We start from the raw sequence: 22,259 nt of genomic DNA, 5'->3' as shown, positions 1-22,259 counted from the left end.
CCCGAAAAATCCGAATTTTCATTGGGAGATGTCATGTTTAGGAAATTTGGATTTTATAGAATATTTCAACCCTTAAAGTGCATTAGCGGTGTTGCAAACCAAAAAAAAAGCAAACACTCAGACGACGTACAAAGTCTAACAAAATCGAGTAGGTGTCGCCATCTACCACTAATTGAGATCACTAATTTCAAGTAGGTAGAGAGAGCGCGCCAAGTGTCAGTGTACAAGCAGCAACTGCTCAAAGTAGACGTCTTAAAAAGGCTGGGCATGGAATACCCATAGTGCACAGTCACCAAAAAAGTGATTTTTAGGCAAAAATTTGTATTGCAAAATTATTAATTTTTGAATAATACAAAACGATCAGTAGACGAAAATCCGTCACTTGTAATTTAGAAACCTATGCAAGATGTTTATTATGTTATGTTCCTCTTTTGTACTTCAATGTATTTTTTATTATTTCTATGTTTCTTCATAAAATAACTTGATTATATATGGAAAAAACTTGATATTTAAAATTACGTTATTTATGATTTTTTTCGTAAAAAATGCAATTTTTAATGTTTTTTAAAACAATTTTTTAAACAAATAATAACTTAATAAATCATTATAAAACCAGGTATAATTTAAAGAGGTCATATTCTACAATATCTGATAATTTTTTGTAACAAAATATTTAATAAAAGCTGAGCAAATCAGCTTTGAACATGCGGGGGTGTTACACACCCAGTGTGCTCTTTACGTGATTCCTAGGAAGTATGCACTTTAAGGGTTAATAAAAATTTTATAATTCAGAAATGTAATCTTATTTTAATTTTATAAAAGATTTTAATAAACATTTTCTAATCGAGAAAATTAAAAATCTTGGATAAGTGACACCTGAGTGACTCACTTCGCGGCATTTCATTGTTATCTATGAATTGATATCAAAGTAGGAGTTGTCACATCCAGATTTTTTAGGGCAAATCAGTGTACGGAACACAATTTTTCACAAATAAGAGCTGATTAAATTTTGTAGAGACTTCTTAAGGTTGCTTAGCAAAATATTGTGTTTAGAAAAAACTTTAAAAATGAAAAGTGAGAAAAATTATTTTCGATTAAATCATTTTTCAACTAGAAAAAAAATGTTATAAACATAGAGCTTTAATTACAGCAATAAGTTCTGGGATTTTGAAAATTTAAATTTTATTTTTGAGTTTTTATTAATAAATTAATTAATTAAATTTTATTAATTTTATTTTTATTTCTTGTTCATGTTAAAATTAAAAAATTTAGTGAATATAGTTTTGTATGATTTAAGAACTTCAAATTAAAAGAATAAGAAATTGAATTTCAAAATTGAAAGCCTTTTTGTGGAAAATTCAATGCTTTTGTGGAAAGTTAAAATACTTTATTAAAAAATTAATTTTTGCTGTTGGAGATTCATCATTTAGGTAAAAAATTCCTGTGTTTGGTGACAAATTAATTTTTTTCTTTCTGAAAATTACTATTTTTTTTAGTTTGAAATTGATCTTTTTAGTATTTGATTGAAAATTAATCTTTTTTAAAATTAAAAATTCAGTTTTGTGGTTAGAGATTCATCATTTAATTTAAATATGTCTTTGGTTGAACATTCAAATTTTTTAAATTTTAAATTGATACATTTCTCGTATGGTTGAAAGTTTTTTTTTTTTTGTTAAAAATTAACTGCTTGGTTAAAAGTTTATATATTTTTGTTTTTATAATTTTGTACTTTTGTATATTTTATTTTTGTTGAAGGACGAAGTAATTTATTAAAAATTCATGTTCGTGGTTGAAAATTCATGATTCATATTGATTATTTAACTGCTTTGACAAAAAATATATTTTTTTGTTGTTGTTAAAAATGTAACTATTCCTCTGTTTATTTAAAATTTATCATTTTTAGTCTGACCATTTAAGTATTTTGGTGCTGAAAGTGCTTTAGGGAATAAATGAATTTTTTCACGGCATATAAATAATTTAAAAAAATGTCAATATTTTTAACAAGTTTTAGCTTTTAGTTTAAAAAGTTCCTAAGAATTTCAAGAGATTTCACGGAATTTCAATTAATTTCACAAGATTGAAGAGATTTTATAAAAAGTCTAAATATTTCAAAGATTTTAGGGGATAAATTGAAATTATTTTACTTTTAAAAGATTTCCATTGAATCAATATTTCTAACTATTTCTAGTAAATAAAAAAAATACATTCTTTTGAATACTTCAAAAATTTCAAATTAAAAGAGTGTAGAAACTAAATTTTAAGATTAAAGCCTTAATAGTTAAACAATTATTTTCATTTATAAAGGACATAAATTGAAATGATTTTATTTAAAGTTTTATAATTTGTTTAAGGCTTTATGTTTGAACAACAATTATAAATATAATTTTTTAAACTGAAAGAATAGTGGAAAAATTTCTTCAATTGTTGTTGATTTCAATAGAAAATTTTGAAAATTGAACGATTTCAAATTGAGGTTTTCGAAATTAGACAATTACAAAGTTAAACTTCAAAAGTTGAATTATTTTTAACTTTTGGATAATTATTAACTGATAAAAAAAAAAATAAAAAATATGTTTTTAAGAGTTATAAAATTGCAAAGTTAAACTTCAAAAATGGTACTTTATTTGAAATTATTTTATGCAGAATCTCATCAATTATTATTGATTTTAAACTGATTCAGTCCCTTCAAATGCTACTTGAGATTACATTTTTTTAATTCCTCCGCTTCCAATTCAACATTTTTAAATATTAGAAGCGGCGAGTTTAGAAATTTAGAAAATTCACAATTGAGCTCTTTTAATTACTCACAAGCCACAAATGGGATGTGATTTGCTATTGTGCAATTTTAAGAACTTAAACCAAATTATTCAATTTAATTAATAACAGTATTTTAATCATAAATTTTTATTTTGAAAAATCTTGCTGCCTTTTCCAACTCAGCAAAACATTAATTTGATTGAAAAATAGTCCCGTCAGGCCTCTTCCAACTAATAAAATCTCAAATATCGAATTGCAGCAATTATAGTCGAGAGAAATTGGTTTCAATTTATTTCGTTCCAATTTCTTGTAAACACAGAAGTTTTCAAATCGTCCCGAGGACTTTACAGAACTTAATCAGCCTTACTTTTAAAAAAAGAGCGTCTAAATCGGATCCAAACTAAGGGCTCGGAAAGTAGAACCGAATGAGCGAACGGCAAGAAGCAAGGAGTGGGGATGACGCGCAGGAACCGCAACGAAAGAGAGACGGAATCCGTCATACCCACGCCTGGCTACTTCCCGAGCACTGACTCGGTTCGGCTACCGAACCTTAATTATGACCGGTACCCTGGCTTGTCCCACTGCGTGCCATATGAATGAATTCAAGTGGGAGGTGCAACGCAAATTCGGATTTTCCTGGTGCAATTCTGTCCAATGTCATCGGTCGAAAAGCGAAGTAGTGCGTAAGATATTTCTTCTCAAGATGATCTCTAATCGTGAAGGGAGATTAGTGGCGTAGCCGGTGTTTTTCGAAGATTGTAGGATCCGTTGCTTAAATAGAGACTGAAATGCTGGCCCTTACCGTTTAGCAGTCTTGGGTCGATTGTAAGGCTCGAACGGAGCGAAGATCAAGCGACTCTCTACGCAAATTTGTTACTAACTAAGCAGATTATAGGAGTCTTAACGCTCGTTGGAAAATACCATCGGAAAAATGTTCCTGGACCATCCTGGGAAATTATGAAGATTGGAATTCTGAATCCGGGGATTTTTCGACGGAGAGCTAGATTCTCTACTTGGTTGCTTCCCTTTCTCCTTGTGCTTCTTCACCGCTTTTTTCTCTGTTTTTTTTCTATCTTCTTTTTTTCCACCACGTCTTAGTCGAGCGCTAAGCAGATACTGGAGCGAGTACCGGCGACCATTGGAATCGGTATCGCGCTTAGTACTAAAATCACCAGTGGGACAACAAAGTTTGGTACGGTAACTGTTGCTTTTGTTGCTCTCTTGAATCCTTTGGGAGGATCTTATTTGTGGTTGAAGGAAAACGGAGACGGACCCGTCACCGCGCTCCGATGGAAGTGCACGTTCTGCCATTTATTGTCTCTCTTGTGCCAAACGCGGCTTTCCTCGCTCTGCTGAGTATGCGCCACACCTTGTCTGTAAATGAAAACAAATTTTGGTTATAAAATATTATTAAAAGTAGGCACCATGCGCACTCCAAAAAAGGGTTTATCTGTAATAGAAAGAATGAGCATCCTGTTCTTGCCCGCAGAGCAGTAATAAAATAGCAGTTTATTGTACCGTGACAAGCGGCACGTAAAGTGATAGCAAGATGGAAGAAGCGAATGTGAAAAGAAGAAGAGTAAAAGGAATTCACATTTAGATTACGAAGTGGATTTCGGACTGAGAACTTCGCCCCACGTGCGTGATTACGCCGTCCTCTCCTTCTGCTTGGAAGTTAAATTCTGCATTTTCGTATAAAGTTCAACTTTACTGCCTAGGTATATAATCGACTATTATACCCGGCTGCACTTTTATCGTCATCGCCTTCGGCTCGGACGTTCAATTCTACCTCTTCGCATAAAGTTCAACTTTACTGCCTAGGTACATAATCTAATATTTGTAACATATTGAGAAGTTAATTTAGTTACAATGTATTTTCTCATCATGCCCTCCCCTCCTCTACAACCCTTAAACTACCCTTCTATCTACTCATCTCCCCACCTATAACGCCTGTTGACTGCTACTTACAGGCAATGCGTGTAAAATATAGTAATCAACAGGCGTTATACGTCTTATTTTTTTTTTTAACTTTTTACCGTTGCAAAAAAAACTAGTGCGATTATTCCGTGACCTTCTATAGGGAATTTTAATGTAGAATCCGAATTTCAACCATTTAAAAGTTGATTTTGCTGTTTTTTCGAGTTTTTTAAAAAGGAACCGAATGTGGGTCCAATGGAGCCTTTACGGGTACTTTATAGAGGCTCCATTCGGTTCCTTCGGTCCGGCTGATGTCGAGTTGCGGCGCGGTCAGGAAAGCACAGCAGGTAGTACCTTCCGCCTCCATGCTACTACCTTCTCCGCTTCTCGTTATTCAAGAGCGGAAGGCGGGAGGAAAATTGTCTCCAGTCAGATAAATTAACTAAAGTTGTCATGTTCTCTACAATCGTCAATTTAACGTTTTTATGTCAACTTGTAACAATTTTTGTCGATGGGACGTTTTATAGCTGTCCAAAACAATTTTACCAAATTTTCACAATTGTCGGACTGTCAGAGAATTTACATATTCCTTTAGTCTCTTTTTTGCCACCAAATAAACGAATAAATGCATATGATACAGCATTTTTATACGTAGTTTCTGAATGTAATAACCTTCATTTGAATTTAAATCCGAAAATTGTTTATGTAGACTTCGAATTTCCCTTCTGAATTTTGGGCTGAATTTTCTCATACAACTACGCGCACGACAAACGGTTGGGAAGCATATCATTTAAAATTAAACGCTGAATTTTACACGCCTAATCCGAAATTTTCAATTTAATCACGATATTTAAAGAAATGAAGATCGAAGTCTACATCAAAATGAGGAGTGCAGCAACAAAGAGAAAAGAAATCATAGAAAAAGAACAATTTCTTATGGATGCAATTTTGACATGCCAAGTCAGATTCATAAATCGGTTTGAGTTCGTTTTTCAGGTTTCACGCAAGTTTTACCAGTTCGTTTACAAATTAATATTTTACCAAGTTCCAGTAAAAAGTTGAGTTTAGTTTAAAGTAAAATAAATAGCTGAAATGTATAAGAGGGAAATATGTGGCTGATTCAAATATTTATTTCGCTTTATTAAAATAATATTTGGTTAAATAATATTTCATTATTATTATGTATGAACTCTAGCTGAAAAATTAATTAGATTAGTTTATTTATATTCTAGTATTATATTGTTGACAATACATATTTCCCATCCATTTTTAAACCCGCCTGCATAAAAATTTTTCTTTACATTTTGCTACCAGTCCTAAGCCTGGGTAACGAGTGAGGGAAAATTCATGGGAAATGTGAGTTAATCATTCTACGGTGAACGACGAGAAGCGAAGAAGGTAGTAGCATGGAGGGGGAAGGCAGCACTGGCTGTGTTTTCTGACCGCACCGCAACTCGACATCAGCCCTTCGGTCCGCCCGCGATCAGAAAAAAGTAAAAGGGATGGACGAACATTGGAACCAAAAAATTTTTTCTGGGCAAATTATGGTAACTTTCTTATTCAATAACATACTTCCTCTCCTAGAATACTTTATGTACAGAGCTACACTTTGTCAGTTCTACTCTTCCTACTTTCTTTACCACATCTGCATTGCCTACAAAAATTATATTAACAACCCAAATCCCTTCCCAGGAAAAAAATACGACGGACGGCCGCACAGAGGGGTAAGAAAAGTTTTTCTCGACAAATTAGTTTAAATCTTGCAATCCTATACCTTTCTATACCTTCCCTCTCTATTCGCTTCTCCCCTTTTTGCGGCGAATCACAATTGCTCTAAAGACTCCTCTTGACATCCCCACTACTATCAAGCTAAGCAAAGCCTGCACCTACATATCACACTTCCCGAAAAAACCTAGTATTTTCTTAAGACATAGTTTTGAGACCACGAGTATTTTTTCAATAAAAATGTAATTTTTCCACATAATCAATTAAAGATGTCCCAAAATAACAAAAGACATTTTTCCCAGAACATTGTACGACGTGTAAACTTTTATTTAAACATTTTTTCGTATCTGTCATTGTTTACAAAAAAAGTCGAAATTCCGATTGTAAGAGAAAAAAATTCTCTAGACCGCCAAATTTATTTAGCCAGCATCAATCTCAGAAAATATCTTTCTTATCATAGTACAAGTTGAAGAAAAAAATTGGAAATAAATTTGCAGGTGGGTTTTTTGTAAGAAAATCATATTCTAATTTCTTAAGGAAAACTGCCATTATTTTATTAATTTCAAACAATTTGTTATTCTGTATATTATTGTCAATTATATCATGCATTTATATTGAAACAGTAGTATTTTTATTGTCTTAGTTTTATAATTTAAAAAAGTGTGCATCCTAAGAAAAACAATGTTGTTGATAAACATTTTAAGGCATCTTGTGTGGTTTTCCATAAATTTATTCTTTTTATTTTTTATCTTAATTTTTACTCTTGAAACAATAACTACATGCCCTTTAGAAGAATGAATGATAAAAAATGTTTAAACCTTTTTTTGGCCGAATACACTTTATCAATTTCTTTTCTTATCCTGTGCTTATCTTAGGCATGAGTAGCGGGAAAATTAAATTAGTCCCCGGATAAGTTTTCAAATGCGTATATTTCGTTTTGTTCTTGAATATTAACATTAGAAATTAAAAAATTTAATTTTTGAAAAAACTACAGAAGATCCATAGATGGCTACACATTATTTATTAATTATTCTTCGATAAGATGCGTAGTTATTCTTTCAATCGTAAAAAAAAAATTAAAAATTAAAAATTAACTTTTTGGAAAAACAACACAGGATAAGAAAAGAAATTGATAAAATGTATTCGGCCAAAAAAAGGTCTAAACATTTTTTATCATTCATTCTCCTAAAAGGCATGTAGTTATTGTTTTCTAGTGCTTTCTCGCAACTGAGATTAATCGTCAGGGATATAAGAATGCTTCAACTTGTAAGAGCGAATTTATTTGCCAGGCGGTTGTGGCTTACCAATCACTAGGCCTTTTTTTCTGTCCGAGATTTTGAATAACGTTTTCGGACTTAAGGGCATGTGATACTTAGAAAATTGTCGATTTTACCAGTTTTAGGTTCCGCCAGCTTTTTTTCTAGAATAATAAATATTTTGTCTTAAAAATTTGGGAAATGATAGCGAACGTGCTAACGGACGTCCCCACACACTTTTTTTGTGGGTTAATTAAAAAAAATTTAATTGAGCAAAATGTGATTAATTTGCACAGCGCTTAGGAAAGAGTATTGATTTTTTCAGTGTTCGATTCCCCCGGCTTTATTCCTAGGATAAGAAATATTTTGCCTTCAAAATCTGGGAAATGATAGCCAATATGCTAACGGACGTCCCCACACACTTTTTTTGTGTTTTTTTTTATCAAAAAAATTGTGATATTGCTAACAACGTGCGTCTATATATTTCGAGGTTATGTGTGTTACAATTCACCCGAGCGTTACTTCCAAACTACACAATATTTTTGGCCGAAAACTTTGGACTTACAAATAAACATAGTCAATAATCTCCCGGAACTAAGCTTGTTTGCAGGCAATCAACAAAGTTTATTTCATAAATAATTTCCAGATTATCGGAAAGGAAGAGATGAAAAACGACGTAACCTCAAAATAATGCATATGAATAAAATTTTTATTTAGGACAATAAATTTTTTCGATATTATCCCTCAAAAAAGAGTCCGGGGACGTCCGTTATGATATTTTATAGCATCCCCGAATTCAGTTTTTAAAAATTTTCATTTTTGTGGAAAAAAAGTCGGGGAAACTGTAAGTGTCACATGTCCTTAACAAAATAAATAAATTTGTGCTATTTAGGAATTATCCTGCAAATTTAATTATTCTTCACTATTATTTCGATGGGTTCCACGAATATCGACCTGTTTTTCGTTACAGATTAGAATTAGGCTAACTTGATTTAGTTAAGTTTTCAGGCGGAATAAATAACCTATTATTTTACGAAGCATTTCCTACGAATTCGAAACTTCATTATTTTTTATTACAGTTTGTAATGTAATTTAGGGCCTCAGGTAAACCGACCATTACTAGGGCAACGTAAAAAGTATGTCCAATACTGGGACAATAATAATTATTGTTGAGTATCTTTTATATTCCAACCTAAATCATAAAAGTAAAAATGTTCTCCCAGTGGGCAAAAAATTTGGCGACGTCTTCACGACATCGTTACGACATCTTTACGACAATTTTACGACATCCTATGTCCATGTCGTTACAGTGTCTTTACGATATCGTAAAGATATCGTCAGATCATACGACATATTTACGATATCATAAAGGCGACAACGACATGGACATAGGATGTCCTAAAGTTGTCGTAAAGATGTCGTAACGATGTCGTAAACACGTCGCCAAATTTTGTGCCCACTGAGCTAGTATTTTTGAAGTTATTTTAAATTAATTACCACTATTTTATTTTTTTCTGAAAAGCTACACATTTAATAAAAAATAATAAAAAATACTTCTCAAAATCTGTGAATGAACTGCTGTCCAATTTGCCATTTTTTGGAGGTTTTTTTAAAGGTTTTTTTAAAAAAGTAATCTTTTTGTATATTTTTAATATTTTAAATAATACAATTTATAACTTTTTAGCGATATTATTCAATAAGTTATGAATATTTTAATGTCTCGCATTTGGACAAGTTCTTGACGAAGTTGGTCAACTGTCGCTGACTGTTTCAGTTTCGGACAGTTCGACGTGAGTTGCGCAATTTCGTTTCCATTACTGAGACGGTGACTTTTGCCGAGTTTTCAATTAAATTTTGCAGTATTGTATTAATGACATATTAAAAACATTGTTTAGAAGACACACGCTTGTCATTCAATTAATTATTTATTCTAAAAAGGTTGTTCAAAGTAGTTTATTGCAACCTCCAATTCTAACCTCAAAGTTTGTCAACTGCTTAGGTAAATAATGTAATAGCAATGAATAAATTGAAATTTTCAATAAAAATGAGTAAATATGCATTAAAATGTAATATTAAATATTATAAATAATTATCACATAATATAATCTATTTACTGTTTAAAGAAAATTAACTAAATTAATTTTTCTGTTGAAAATTTATACTTTCGGATTAAAAATATAACTGATTTGAAGAAAACTCGTCTTTTTGAAATGAAGATTCAAAAGTTTGGTTTTAATTTTTTTCTTTTTTGACTGAAAAATCTTTTTTTATCAATATTTTAACTTTTTTGTAGAAAATCTGTCTTATCGTTCTAAAATTTATCTTTTTTATTATAAAATTTATCTTTCGTGAGAAAAAATGCAACTTCGATTAAAAATTAATCTGTTCTGGTTCGGGTTTTAACATTTTTATTAAAAATTCGTTTTTTTGTTTAAATTAATTCCACTGCTTTCAATTTGTCATGAAAATAGTTTTTGGTTGAAATATCAACTATTACCTTTTTTTTAAATCAGAATTCACCTTTTTGGTTAACATAATACTTCAAATTTCTAACAAATTGTTGAATTTGTGAATAAAAAAGACTAATTTTCTAGCAAAAAGATGAATTCTAATAAAAACATATAATCTTTGATATTGCAACCAACAATGTTTTTACTATCAATTAGAAACAATTAAATTCATTGAAAAAAATGTAATTCATTTTAAAAACAAACAAATTTTGACCCAAAAAGTTCGACTTGTAATCAAAACAGATAAAATTTCTACTAAAAGAGATGATTTGTTAACCAAATAAAATTTTTCATTAAAAAAGGAAAAAATATTTCAACCAAACAATTACATTCTTTCTAAAAAATACGAAGTTTATAATTAAAAAGGCAAATTTTCGAACCAAAAAGACGAATTTTCAACAAAATAGTTAATTGAGAATTCACTTTTTTTTTAAATAACCTAATACTCTACCTATAGAGTGGCGTAGAAAAGAGTTCATTTTACACAATTTTCTTTCAATTTTTAGCATTTTTAACACAAAATAATTCAACATTATAAAAGTGATCCCTTTAATATCATTTTTTTATCAATAATAAATAAACAGTGTACAATCAATTAATTTGTATTTTTTAAATTTAATTTCGAAAAAAGATATTTTAGAAGTAATTTTCATCAGGTAAATACATCAAATATGCACACAATTGATAGAATGAATCGTATAATTTAAGACATTGTTAAACAATTTTCAAACTTTTATGGTGATTACTCGTGACCGTTATGAGCTAAAGCATTCTATTTTTTTATTTTGCGCAGAATTTAAACCTCTATATTTTTTTCTTTTGAAGTTTTTCTGTAGGATATGTACGAAACGAGAAGTTTTCAAAAAACTTTTATGGCTTTAAATAGCTCAAAATAGCGAAAAAAAATTGTTTCTTTAAAGGGTCATAACTCTTGATCTATGAAGACTAGAAGATCATATTTTTTTAGATCTACGCAGAATTTCCTGCCCTGAAACTTTTTCTCTTGTACCATTTATGTAGCTTCACGGATAAGTAGAGTATTGTGAAAAAACTGAACATGAGTAATTTGCCCTGAAAAATAGGTTAAAAGCGGTCAACTTTGTGAGGCTATAACTTATGAGCTATTGGCGCTAGATCATTGCATTTTTTTCGAATCACTCGAAATTGCGTCCATTTCAATTCAAATTTTGAATTTTTTTTTGGTTAAAATTAACGGGTTCCAAAGTACAGATACAAACATCAGAATTTGCTTTTTTCGTCTCTTTTTTCCAGAAAATCTAGGTTTTTTTAAGGATCATAACTCGGCACCTAATGAAGATAGAAGTTTTTTTTGCCCTAAAATTTATCAAAATTTCATTTAGTTTAATTTTGGCGTTGAGCATTTTACTCTAAAATGCAATGGAGCGGGTCAGTTTACGCAAACACTATTTTTGGAACTTTTTTCAAAAATATCTTCGGGACTGTTCGTAGAACCCATCGATTTCAAGCTCTAAATTTTCTAAAAAACAATATTTTAAAAGGACCAGCGAAATCTCTACTCTTTTTAAAAGAAATTACCAATTTTAACATTAAATTTATTTCTGACTATTATATTAATTAGAGTTATTTTCAATAAATGCACTAAAATCCCCTTTCAGAATGTTTGGCACTAATTTACATTCTTTAGGAAAAATCGCGGCGGAAATGAACCTAAGTTTTAACCTAGGTTTCAGCATAGGTCTAAACCTAGTGCAGACCTGGTTTTCTTGCCCAGATACTTGGACAAAGTCTTAAGAAAAGTCCAGGTTTTTTTATGAAATGTGCTCTCTGAACTATCTTGGTATGCAATCTGCTCAACACTATTTCGAATAAAATTAATTATTAAATCAACTTAATAATTAATATACTTACTTGTCCATATACTGGGTAAGTCTGACATAAGCGATGCAGGCAGCATCTTCGCCAAGGAGATGAACATGAGGATTGAGGATCGTCGTATTCACGGCCTTGCAGTTCTTCCCTAATACTGCTTGAATTTAATAAAATGAAACACATTATTTTTTTTTTAATTTAATGTGACTTATTTTACAAGAAAAGCAAGCGAGTTTCGTACAGCGCAAGACAATGAGAGATAAAAATAAAAGAAGAAAGCCAATAATAAAGTGGAAATAACTCACAATGCTTCGATTTAGAGAGAATCAGGAAAAGCAAGCAGAATAATTGAGAAAGTTAACTATGTACAAAAACTTAAATGAAAATAGTTCATACTTCATAAACGAACAATTACAAGTTTTATTAGATGCAATAAGAAGCTAAGAAAATTGAAAAGTCGAGAGCCAGACTCAATCTTCATGAAGCTTATTTTTGACTTCTGTGAAAAAAAGGTTTTAAAATGAATAAAATCACACAGATTTTTATAGGTTTTCGTAATCCAGGGCGGAAACTAGGAAAAGTGAGGGAAAATGATAGGAGGTGAAGTAGAGAAAGTAAAAGGAAATGAGGGGGAGGAAAGTAGGATAAGTAATGAGAGAAAGAGACATTAAGGTAAATAGAGTACAAAAAGTGTGGAACTTAATAGCAGGAAAAGTATGGGAAGTGATGGGAGGCAGGAAGGAGTGAGAGTGAGTAGGGAGCGAATATAATTATTGGAGAAGGAAAGTAGGGGAAGGGGCGTGGTAGTTGAGAAAGTTAGGATATGAGGAAGTAGAGGAGGAAAAAATAGGGGAAGGGAGTAGCTGCGAAAGGAAGAGCAAGAAAGGGGAAATAGAGAAGAGTGGCGAAAGTAGTTGAGAGTAGGGATGCGAAAGTATAAAAGGGGAAGTTCAAACGATTAAGTAAACGATTAATTAGTTGGTCGTCCAAAAGATTGACTAATTATCAAACTCTGGTTAAGTTTATTATTTTGAATTCGCATCAAAATTCTATGCATTTTTTAGATTTAATTATATTCTTTGAATTCTTTTGAATTCTTTGAACCTCTTTGTGATCTCTTCAAGTTTCAGGAATTGTATGAATTCTCTAAACTCTTTGAACTCTTTCAACCTTCTGTAACACTTTAATTCTCTAAATGTTTTAAAATCTCTGAACTCATTAAATTTCATAAATTCGTGTAATTTTCTGAATTTATTGAATTCTCTGAATTTGCTGATTTATCTGAATTCCTTGAATTCTATAAATTCTTAAAAATTTTTTAATTCTGTCAATTACTTGAATTCTATGAATTCTTTTAATTCTATGAATTCTATTAATTCTTTGAATTCTATTAATTCTTTGAATTCTATGGAATCTTTGAATTCTTCGAATTCTTTTAATACTGTGAATTCGTTGACATATCTGAAATGTCTGGAAATTCCCTCCGAATAAAAATCTCTCAATTCTCGGAAATCCTTATATATTCTGAATTTTCTTTATTCTTTGATTTATTTAAAATCTCTTATGATTCTAAATTCCTGACATTCTTCAAATTCTCTAAATTACCTTAATTTCTTAAATATTTAGAATTTCTAAAATTTCTTAAAGTCTCAAAACTATCTGAAATTATTGCGGCTCTTGAGTTCTTTGAATTTCTTTAATTACTTAAATTTTTTAAACTCAAAAGATGCTAGAAAATCCCATAAATTTGTTCAAATCCTTGAATTCCTAGAATATTCTAAATTTCCGGAATTCCTGCTTATTTCTTAAATCCTTATATCTTCCAAATTCCTTGAAATCTGAATTATTAAATCCGGAAACTCTCCAATTACCTTTAATTCCTGAAATTACTGAAGTTCCCTGAAATCCTTAAATTCATTGAATATTCTAAATTTATTGGTATATACTGAGTTACGTGAATTCCTTGAATTCTTAAAAATCGCAGCATTCCTTCATTTTTCTAAAATCTTTGAATCTTTAAATTCCTAAAATTCTTTGAAGTCCGTGAATTTTTTGAATTCCTGGAAATATTCTCAAATCCCTGAATGCCTGCTAATTCTAAATTCCTTAAATTCTCTAAACATTCTGAATTCCTTATAATTTCTGAATTCCTGAAAATAATTATATATTCCAAATGTCCTGATTTCTTTTAATGTTCTGAATTCTTGAAATTCTTCAATTTCTCTAAATTCTTTAAATTCATTAAATGCTCTGAAATCCCAGATATTATCGGAATTTCCTGAAATCTTTGATTTCCTTGAATGTCTTTAATTCCTTGAAAATTTTGAATTCCGTAAATTCCCTGAATTATTGAAAATTTCTGAATTCTTAAAAATACTTTGAGTTCCTGAAACTCTTCCGTTACCTAAATTCCTTGAATCTTTGAAGTTAATAAAGTTTCCTGAATTTCTTGAATCCCATAATACTCTAAAATCCCTTAATCGTTGAAATGCCGAAATTTTCAGAATATCATAAATTCCTTAAATATTCCGAATTCTCTGAAATCCTAGTATATTCTGAATTTTATACATTTTTTATATGCTGAATTCTTAAAATACGTCAAATTCTCTAAATTCTTTAAATTCCCTAAATGCTTTGGAATTCCTGAAATTATCGGAATTGCTTGAGATCCTTTAATTCCTTCAATATCCTAAATTCCTTCAATATTTGAAATTCTCTGAAATCATTCAATATTATAAATTTCTGAATACCCTGAATTCCTTAAATTTCCTGAATCCCTTAATTATTCTTAATTAGTTGAATTCAGAAAATATCCTGAATACTTTGATATCACTAAATTCTTTCAATTTATTGAAATTCCACTTAATTTTTTGCATTATTTATTAATCTTTGGAATTCCGAAAATATTTAGAATTCTGAATGTTACAAGACTTCTAGGAATTCAAATAATATGAGGAATTACAAGAAATCAGAGAATTCAGATCATTCCAAAATTCTGGGGAGTTTCAAAGATTTCAATTCAATTCTAAAAATGTAAAGAGTTCAAAAGCAGAGTGGATCTTTAAAACGAACAGCGTCTTTTTATACCTACACTCTCCCAGAGACTTTTTTTAGCAGAAAGCTATTTACAAAATATCTTTTAATTGAAATTGAACATTTTTAAATAATTTTTGGATAATTTACTTTTTTCACTGGATGTGTGTTACAAGAAATATTTTTTATTGAAAATCCAAGCAAGTTCTTATTAATTTTAAATTTATCTTAATGAGGTTATTTAAATGCAAAAAATTGTATAGCTTATTTACATGGTGCAACTTTTAAAAAGCTGGGATTGCGGAGGATTGCATAAAATAAAAAGAGCGTAGCGTGAGGATTTTTCAAATGCGTTAACTGTGTATGCAAATGAGATATAATTACCATTATCAAAGTAAAACTTGTGAAATTCCATTCCCTCGACTAAATTACCTAGAGCCTCAGGCTCGAATGCTGTCAGATGAGGATCACAGATTTTTCTGAACATAAAAAAACCATTTTGATAAAATCAATAGATTTTAAAACGAAAAAAAAGCATTTAAATTTGAATTTCGCGCCACAATAACATAAAAATCGGAACGTTTCAGAGGTTATGCTACTGAATAGTAACGTCATAATTTAAAATGTTGTTGGCGCGAAATTTAAATATTTAAGATTGCATGTAGCTTCTCAGACAAACATAATATAAATAGAATATTTTGTTGTGATTCGTGGTTTTTTGGATATTGCGATTTTAAATAATTTTCTAAATTAAATAACATTTTTTTCGATTCATAATTTTTAATTAGTGGTTACTAGCAAAAACTGATATGCAAAGAATTTTCCATGATTTTTTAACCGATAGGAATATTTTTTCAAAATTCCAAAAATTGTCATTTTTAAATCCAAAAACCAAACATAAGATATGAACCGATTATAAACAATTTTTTTTTACTTTTTGGAATGCTAACGCACTACTTTTTTTTCTTTAGATGAAACGACTCGTTAGTTTTGAGCATTATCCTCCCGCCCTATTATTAACCATGGTTTGAAATTTTAATAACGCGAAATTTTAATTTCGAGATTGTGAATTAATAACCTCTCCTTGCCAGGCATAAGTTTTCATATTTATTGAAGCAGATTTGTCAAGTAATTTTTTTTAACAAAGATTTTCCTGAACAATAAAAAACACATTACATTTTAATAATGTTTAAATAAAAAATAAAATTGACATAAGCCAGTAAACAAATGATCTAAATAGTATGAAATAAGCGATTTTTTGCATTCAGAACAGTACAATTTTTTCTTCAGTGACCATTTTCAGACTATCAAAAACAAAATAATTGATTCCAGAATTTGCAATAGTTTTTCAGTGTTCATAATGATACCAATATGCATTTGATAAAAAATATTAACCATAACTTTAAAGCAAAAAAAAAACCTTCCAATTTCAATTTCGCGCCACACTGATCTACGAATTGTGACGTCTTAGAGTTTATGTTACTGAATAGTTACGTCATGATTTCTAATTTAATGGCGCGAAACTTGAAACTTGATAGTGCGAGTAATAAAAACCTCGTTACCAACAATAACTTTTTACCTTTATTAATGAAATTTTCTTGCAAATTTCTTTACAAATTGTCTTAAGCATTATTTTTTTAGTAAAATATTTTTTTTAGTGAATTAGAAAAAATTTTATAATGTTTTTGACTTACGTGTACGCCTCGAAGTCACCGGTATTGATGCTCTCAATCAGTTGTTCAGTCATCTTAATGATTTCTTGACGACGAGCTGGAATTTTCAATACATCAGAGTCAGTAAAATTTTCAAATTGTTCAGAGGGCTCGTCGGGTTCTTTTCGAAACATCGTACAGCACAACAGCCACATGCACGGATCTTTAACACCAATGTCCTAATCGAGCGTTTCGATAAAATATATTTTTTTACTTTTTTAAAACCTTTCACTCAAAACTCGAAAAAAATTGACCGGACTTTTTCTTTTTACCAAAAAATTATCAAAATTCCTTCTCTTCAATTAAAAAAATATTTCACTGCAAAATCAAAGTGGCAAATGTAAACAAACTACTTCCTCTTTTCTATCTTTCAAAGTTGTTTTTTCTTTTAAAACAAAATTTATCGTTTTTTTTTTTTTTTTAATAATAGATCGTGTATTAATTCTTGAGCTTCTAAGACTCATCGACAGAAAACACAAGATTAGAGGAACTGACGAGCCTGTCGTGAAAAGTTCTATTATTTTTAGACCCTTCGAAGTTAATCTAGAAAATAGGGAACGCCCCCTAGTTGTCGAAATAGATTTTTCCAAGACTCATAATTTAAATGTGATTCCAATACTCTTCGGACTATTTCTAAGAATGTTTTATTTAATTTTCTATTTTATTTGTTGCAACTATTATTTTTAAAACAGAGGTAAATATGATACAGACTCGTCAAAGTGGTAATTTATTATTTTGTTAAAGGTAATTTAATTAAATTTCCACCAGTAAAATGTATTCCTCCTTCGAGTCAAATAGAATTTTTAATTAGAAGAAAGCGCGCTTCATTTATAGACGTTGTTCTAATTGTGAATACGGCTCTAATTAATGTTTTTTTATTGCCAAAAAATATAATTAATTGAAGTAAAAGAAATTTTTAATTAATTCAAGATTTATTAATAAAATTCTCTAATCGAAGCGATAATTTCTTTTTAATCGCCTCGACTTCCGGTCAATTTTTTAAAATTAATAAATATCCTCTCATTACATGAACAGTCATCCACTTCATATTCATTGTGCCCAATGTAATTATTTTTGACACTATCAGTTCATCACTGAAACAAATTCCCACTTAGTAACTTTTATACTAAAATTATTATTAACAAAAAATAAAAAAAGTCGAAATGGAAACGTGAATAGCGTGACCACCACCATTACTATCACCACAGTCGATTCTCTTCGACCACAACTATTTTTCTCCTTAGTTCATTTAATGTTTGTTTGCCTGTTTTTTTTCTTGTCGCTGATTGGCTGGAGATAAGCGTCCATGGCTTGTTAGCAACCGACGTTATCAGAACCGGTCGTTACTCGTCGACAACTACTGGCCAAACTGACCCGAATACTATTTACCGATTGTCGTACAAAATCGTAAGGTCAGTTCTTATTTTAATTAAACAATTTAATTACAAATAAAAATTTAACTACATTTTAATTTTTCATTCCTTAGCTCACAAGGACATGATCAGAATGGGGAATTTTTTTAAAATCTGATCAATTTTCTACTGAGGGTTCATTGGATGAATATTAGTTTAGAGAAATATTATCTGCCAACGGTGAACCCTTTTCAAAAAATCTTTATTTTTAGAAAGAAAAATGTTTGTGGATTAAAATGTTTCCTTACTAAATTCTCATGCAACATTATGATAATATAACATTTTTGACAATAGTTTTTAATAAAAGATTGGATTTTTTCTGGAATATTTAACAGTTGGATTTTCAATACTTAAGGATATTGAATGAAATTGAGAGTTGGATATTTAACAGTTGAAAATTAATTTTTCCATTTTTTCAATTCTCAACAATTGAAATATGCATTTTCTTTCATTTTCAACTGTTAAAAATTCAACTGCTGGCAAATCAAATACAGAATGTTGAAGATAACTGAAAATTTAATTTTCATCGGTTTTTAAAGTAAAAAATTTTGTTTTTATTTTTTTAAATTGAAAATTCAATTTTTAAAAGTTTAAAATTCACTTTTGTCATTTTTATCAATTTTCAACAATTAAAAATACATTTCTCAATTTTATTTATTCCTCAACAGTCGAAAATACATTTTTCCTTAATTTTTAAGAATTTAATATTTATGGTTTAAAGATTAAAATGTGGAGAGTTTAATTATTAATTTTCTTAAGCTATAAACAGTTAATTTTTATTCAATCCTTAACATTTAATAATTAAAAAACTTGAAAGTTAAAAAAACTCAAAATGAATTTCATTTAATTGTAAAAATTAAAATTTTCTTCAATTTTTAATTTTATTTAAATTTCAAATAAATTTTGGAAAATTGAGCAGTTGAAAATCGAAAAATAGATTTTTTAACAGCTGAATTTTCAGATGATAAAAATAAAAGAAAATTAAAGATTGAATTTTCAATTGTCACAGACAAAATTTTCTTCAATTTTTTATTTTCTTTCATTTTCATCAACTGAGAATTCGATTTTCAATTTTCCTTAATTTTTAACTGATGAGAATTCAATTTCAATATTTAAAAGTTAAAATTTCAATTAAAAATTTAATTTTCTTTAATTTCGAAGAGCTGAAAATTTACTTTTTATTTTTTTTAAATTTTCAACAGTTGAAAATTGAATCTTCAACTGTTGAAAATTTATCTGTTGGAAGTTGGATGATTAATTTTCTTAATTTTTTAACATTTAATTATTATAACAAAATAAAACATTTTTCTTAAGATTACTCGAAAATTTGTCAGCAAAAGTGGAAGATTAAACCAATTTTTTATTTTGCAAGATTACTAAGTTTTATGAAAAATTTGAGTAAGCTTGAAAGATATTTCAAAAAATGTTTCAGTTAAATTTTCTTTAACCTTTAATTTACTTTAATTTTCGTCAGCTGAAATTTCAATTAATTCAGTTTTCAAATGTTAAAAACTCAACTTTTGAAAATTAATCACTTTAAAATTGAAGGAAATTGAAAACTAAATTTCACAAAAGCGGATAATTTGATTTGAATTTTCAAGTTGAAAATTAAATTTTCTTCCATTTTTCTCAATTTTTATCCGATAAGAATTTAACTTTCTTCAATTTTCAACAGTTGGAAGTACAATTTTAATTTTCCTTCAACTCTCAACACTTAAAAATTAAATCTTCAATTTATGAAAAGTATAGTTTATAATTGAAAAAATTGAAATTTTCAACAGATGAAAATTTAATATTCAGATCTTCAATTGACGACAGCTAAATTTTCTGTAATTTTCAACAGTTTATAATTGAAGAAACTTGAAAATTCCAGAAAAAAGGGAATAATATATACTATGCATTTAAAAACAGTGTGGAAAATGTTATATTTACATAATATTACATGAAAAATTAATAAATAAACATACCAATCCATTAAGAAAAATTTAAAATAGTTGTTTTTCGAAAACGGTTAACCATTGACAAATAATGCTCTGAAAAATTGATAGTCATCCAATGGACTTTCAACAGGGGATTAATGTGACTTAAAAATAAATCCGAATCCGCATCATCTTGTCAGTATAAATTTTCTCCTCGTTTCTGTCTCAGTTTTTTGGTCAATCGCTTGGCTAAAATTATATTTAAAAAATTAAATATAAAGATATAGATTTTTATTTGAACTGAAATATTGGAAAATTAATCAAAATTATAATAAACTATTTTGCTAATAAGGGGCTACTGAATACCCAATAATACAATGCATCGAAAATATAAATCTAATTATTTATAGTTACTTACAGCCATCACCATCAGCTGCTGGAAAATTATATTGCAAATTAATAAAACGCAAAATTAAAAAATGTTAATATTTAAAAAATTCATTTAAACGTACCCATTGTGTCTCCTAAAAATCTCACAACATGAAAAATTCCAAGAGTTGCACTGATTTATAAAAAAAATGTTCCTCATTCTTTCAATACTGCTTTTAATCATTTAAAGTTAGCCTTTCTTAACCTGTGATTTTATATCACAAAGTCTCGAACATATCAATTTTGAAAATTAAATATCTCATAAAATTATTTTGTTACATTAAATTTTTAACATCTATACATTTTTTACAATTTCAGTAGCCCCTGCTTTAATTAAAAAAATTAAATTTGAAAATGTAAAATTAATTCCGTCAACCGTCAAAAACACGATATTGAAATAATAAGTAAATATTTATATTCCTTGACACAAGGAATTTAATGTTCTTCCTCAATGTTTAATTAGTTTGTGGTAATTTACAGAATCAGTTAAACGACTGATTTAATCCATTTTTTCATTTTTTTTTTTCATTTTTTTTTTTTCATTTAGAATGACACATTTACCTGAGCTCTGCGAATTTGTTGAAAGCTGACTGCAGGTCTTGATAGGACAGACGATTCTTATGTCTACAAGCATATCACCCTTCTTAATTAAACCCGAAATAATAATTTTATAATAAAATTTTGCAATACTCGGAAAAGCTGTGCTGGTCGGCACGAGGATTACGACTTAACAATATATTTGTTAAAAAAAAGAGAATTACTGCCCAGTTTCAAAAATTTTTGATTGAAAAATGATTAAATTTTGAAAACGTTTTGCCAGTTCCTTTTTTGAATTATAGATCGTTATCCTCGTAAATCTCTGTGCTAAGTGATATTGCTGAAGATTGACCATCTTCAAATTTCATTACCTCCTTCGTATTTATCATTCTTAAAAAAATTGTCGATCCCGAAAATACAATTTTGGGGAAAATTAAAAATAATTTAGGTTTTATCTTGAAGGATTAATTTTATGTTCTAAAATTTTCAATTTTTTTATTTTAGAAAATCAATTTCAAGAAAAAATTGAAAAAGATTTCAAAATATTTCAAATGATTTTTTAGAAACACGAAAAAGAATGTAGAAGTTTTTAAAGAAAAATTCTGCATTAATGCATGATTAGAAAAAAAAATTTCAGTAAGCGTAAGAGATATTTAGGAGTTTTAAACAGATTCAAAATTAATTTTACAATTACGAACATTTCAAAATTTTATTAAGGCATTGTAGATTTCTAAAAATTTCGAAAAAAATTTAGAAGCTTATTACAAAATGTAAAACCTTACAAGAAAGTGAAACATTTTTTTGAAGATTCCTGGAAACATTTTTCATGATTTTTTATTGAAAAAAATTGTTATAACAGCATACTTAAAAAGATTTTCAAATATTTCAAACGATTTTCAAAATTGTCAAAAAAATATAGAAGATTTAAAAAAATCTTATTTTGCAAGATTACCAAGTTTTATGAAAAATATGAGTAAGCTCAAAAGATATTTAAAAGTTTTCAAATGATTAAAGAATATTCGTAAACATGAAAAAATTGAATAAAGTTTTTAAAAAATTCAATTTTTTAATATTTCAAATAAAATTTTATAGCATTTTAAGTATTTTGAAGGTTTTGAGACAAAATTCTTAAGATTCCTGGAAAAATTGAAAATGATTTTTTATTAAAAAAAAAAAATTCCAAAAGCATACTTAAAAATAT

The 22,259-nt window shown here is 28.8% G+C and overlaps 1 protein-coding gene across 14 annotated transcripts in view; it reads right to left on the bottom strand.

The window, feature by feature from the left end:
- Positions 1–2,907: 2,907 nt before the first annotated feature.
- The window catches only part of LOC117177967 (calcium/calmodulin-dependent protein kinase type II alpha chain), a 590,749-nt gene continuing 571,397 nt past the window's right edge, over positions 2,908–22,259 (bottom strand). For 7 of the 14 annotated variants that reach the window (XM_033369108.1, XM_033369113.1, XM_033369115.1 and 4 more), the window contains 4 exons: positions 16,744–16,819; positions 15,434–15,528; positions 12,056–12,173; positions 2,908–4,131 (listed from right to left, as the gene is read on the bottom strand). In XM_033369108.1, coding sequence (XP_033224999.1) covers positions 3,999–4,131; positions 12,056–12,173; positions 15,434–15,528; positions 16,744–16,819 — 422 coding nt within the window. In that variant the 3' untranslated portion in view covers positions 2,908–3,998. Of the gene's footprint in view, positions 4,132–12,055; positions 12,174–15,433; positions 15,529–16,743; positions 16,820–21,082; positions 21,146–22,259 lie in introns of all 14 variants that reach the window. The other 7 variants (XM_033369118.1, XM_033369120.1, XM_033369122.1 and 4 more) reach the window with 3 other exon arrangements.

Source organism: Belonocnema kinseyi, chromosome 8 (assembly GCF_010883055.1).
Source record: "Belonocnema kinseyi isolate 2016_QV_RU_SX_M_011 chromosome 8, B_treatae_v1, whole genome shotgun sequence".
Classification (NCBI taxonomy): domain Eukaryota; kingdom Metazoa; phylum Arthropoda; class Insecta; order Hymenoptera; family Cynipidae; genus Belonocnema; species Belonocnema kinseyi.
This window is presented reverse-complemented; position numbering and strand designations above follow the sequence as displayed.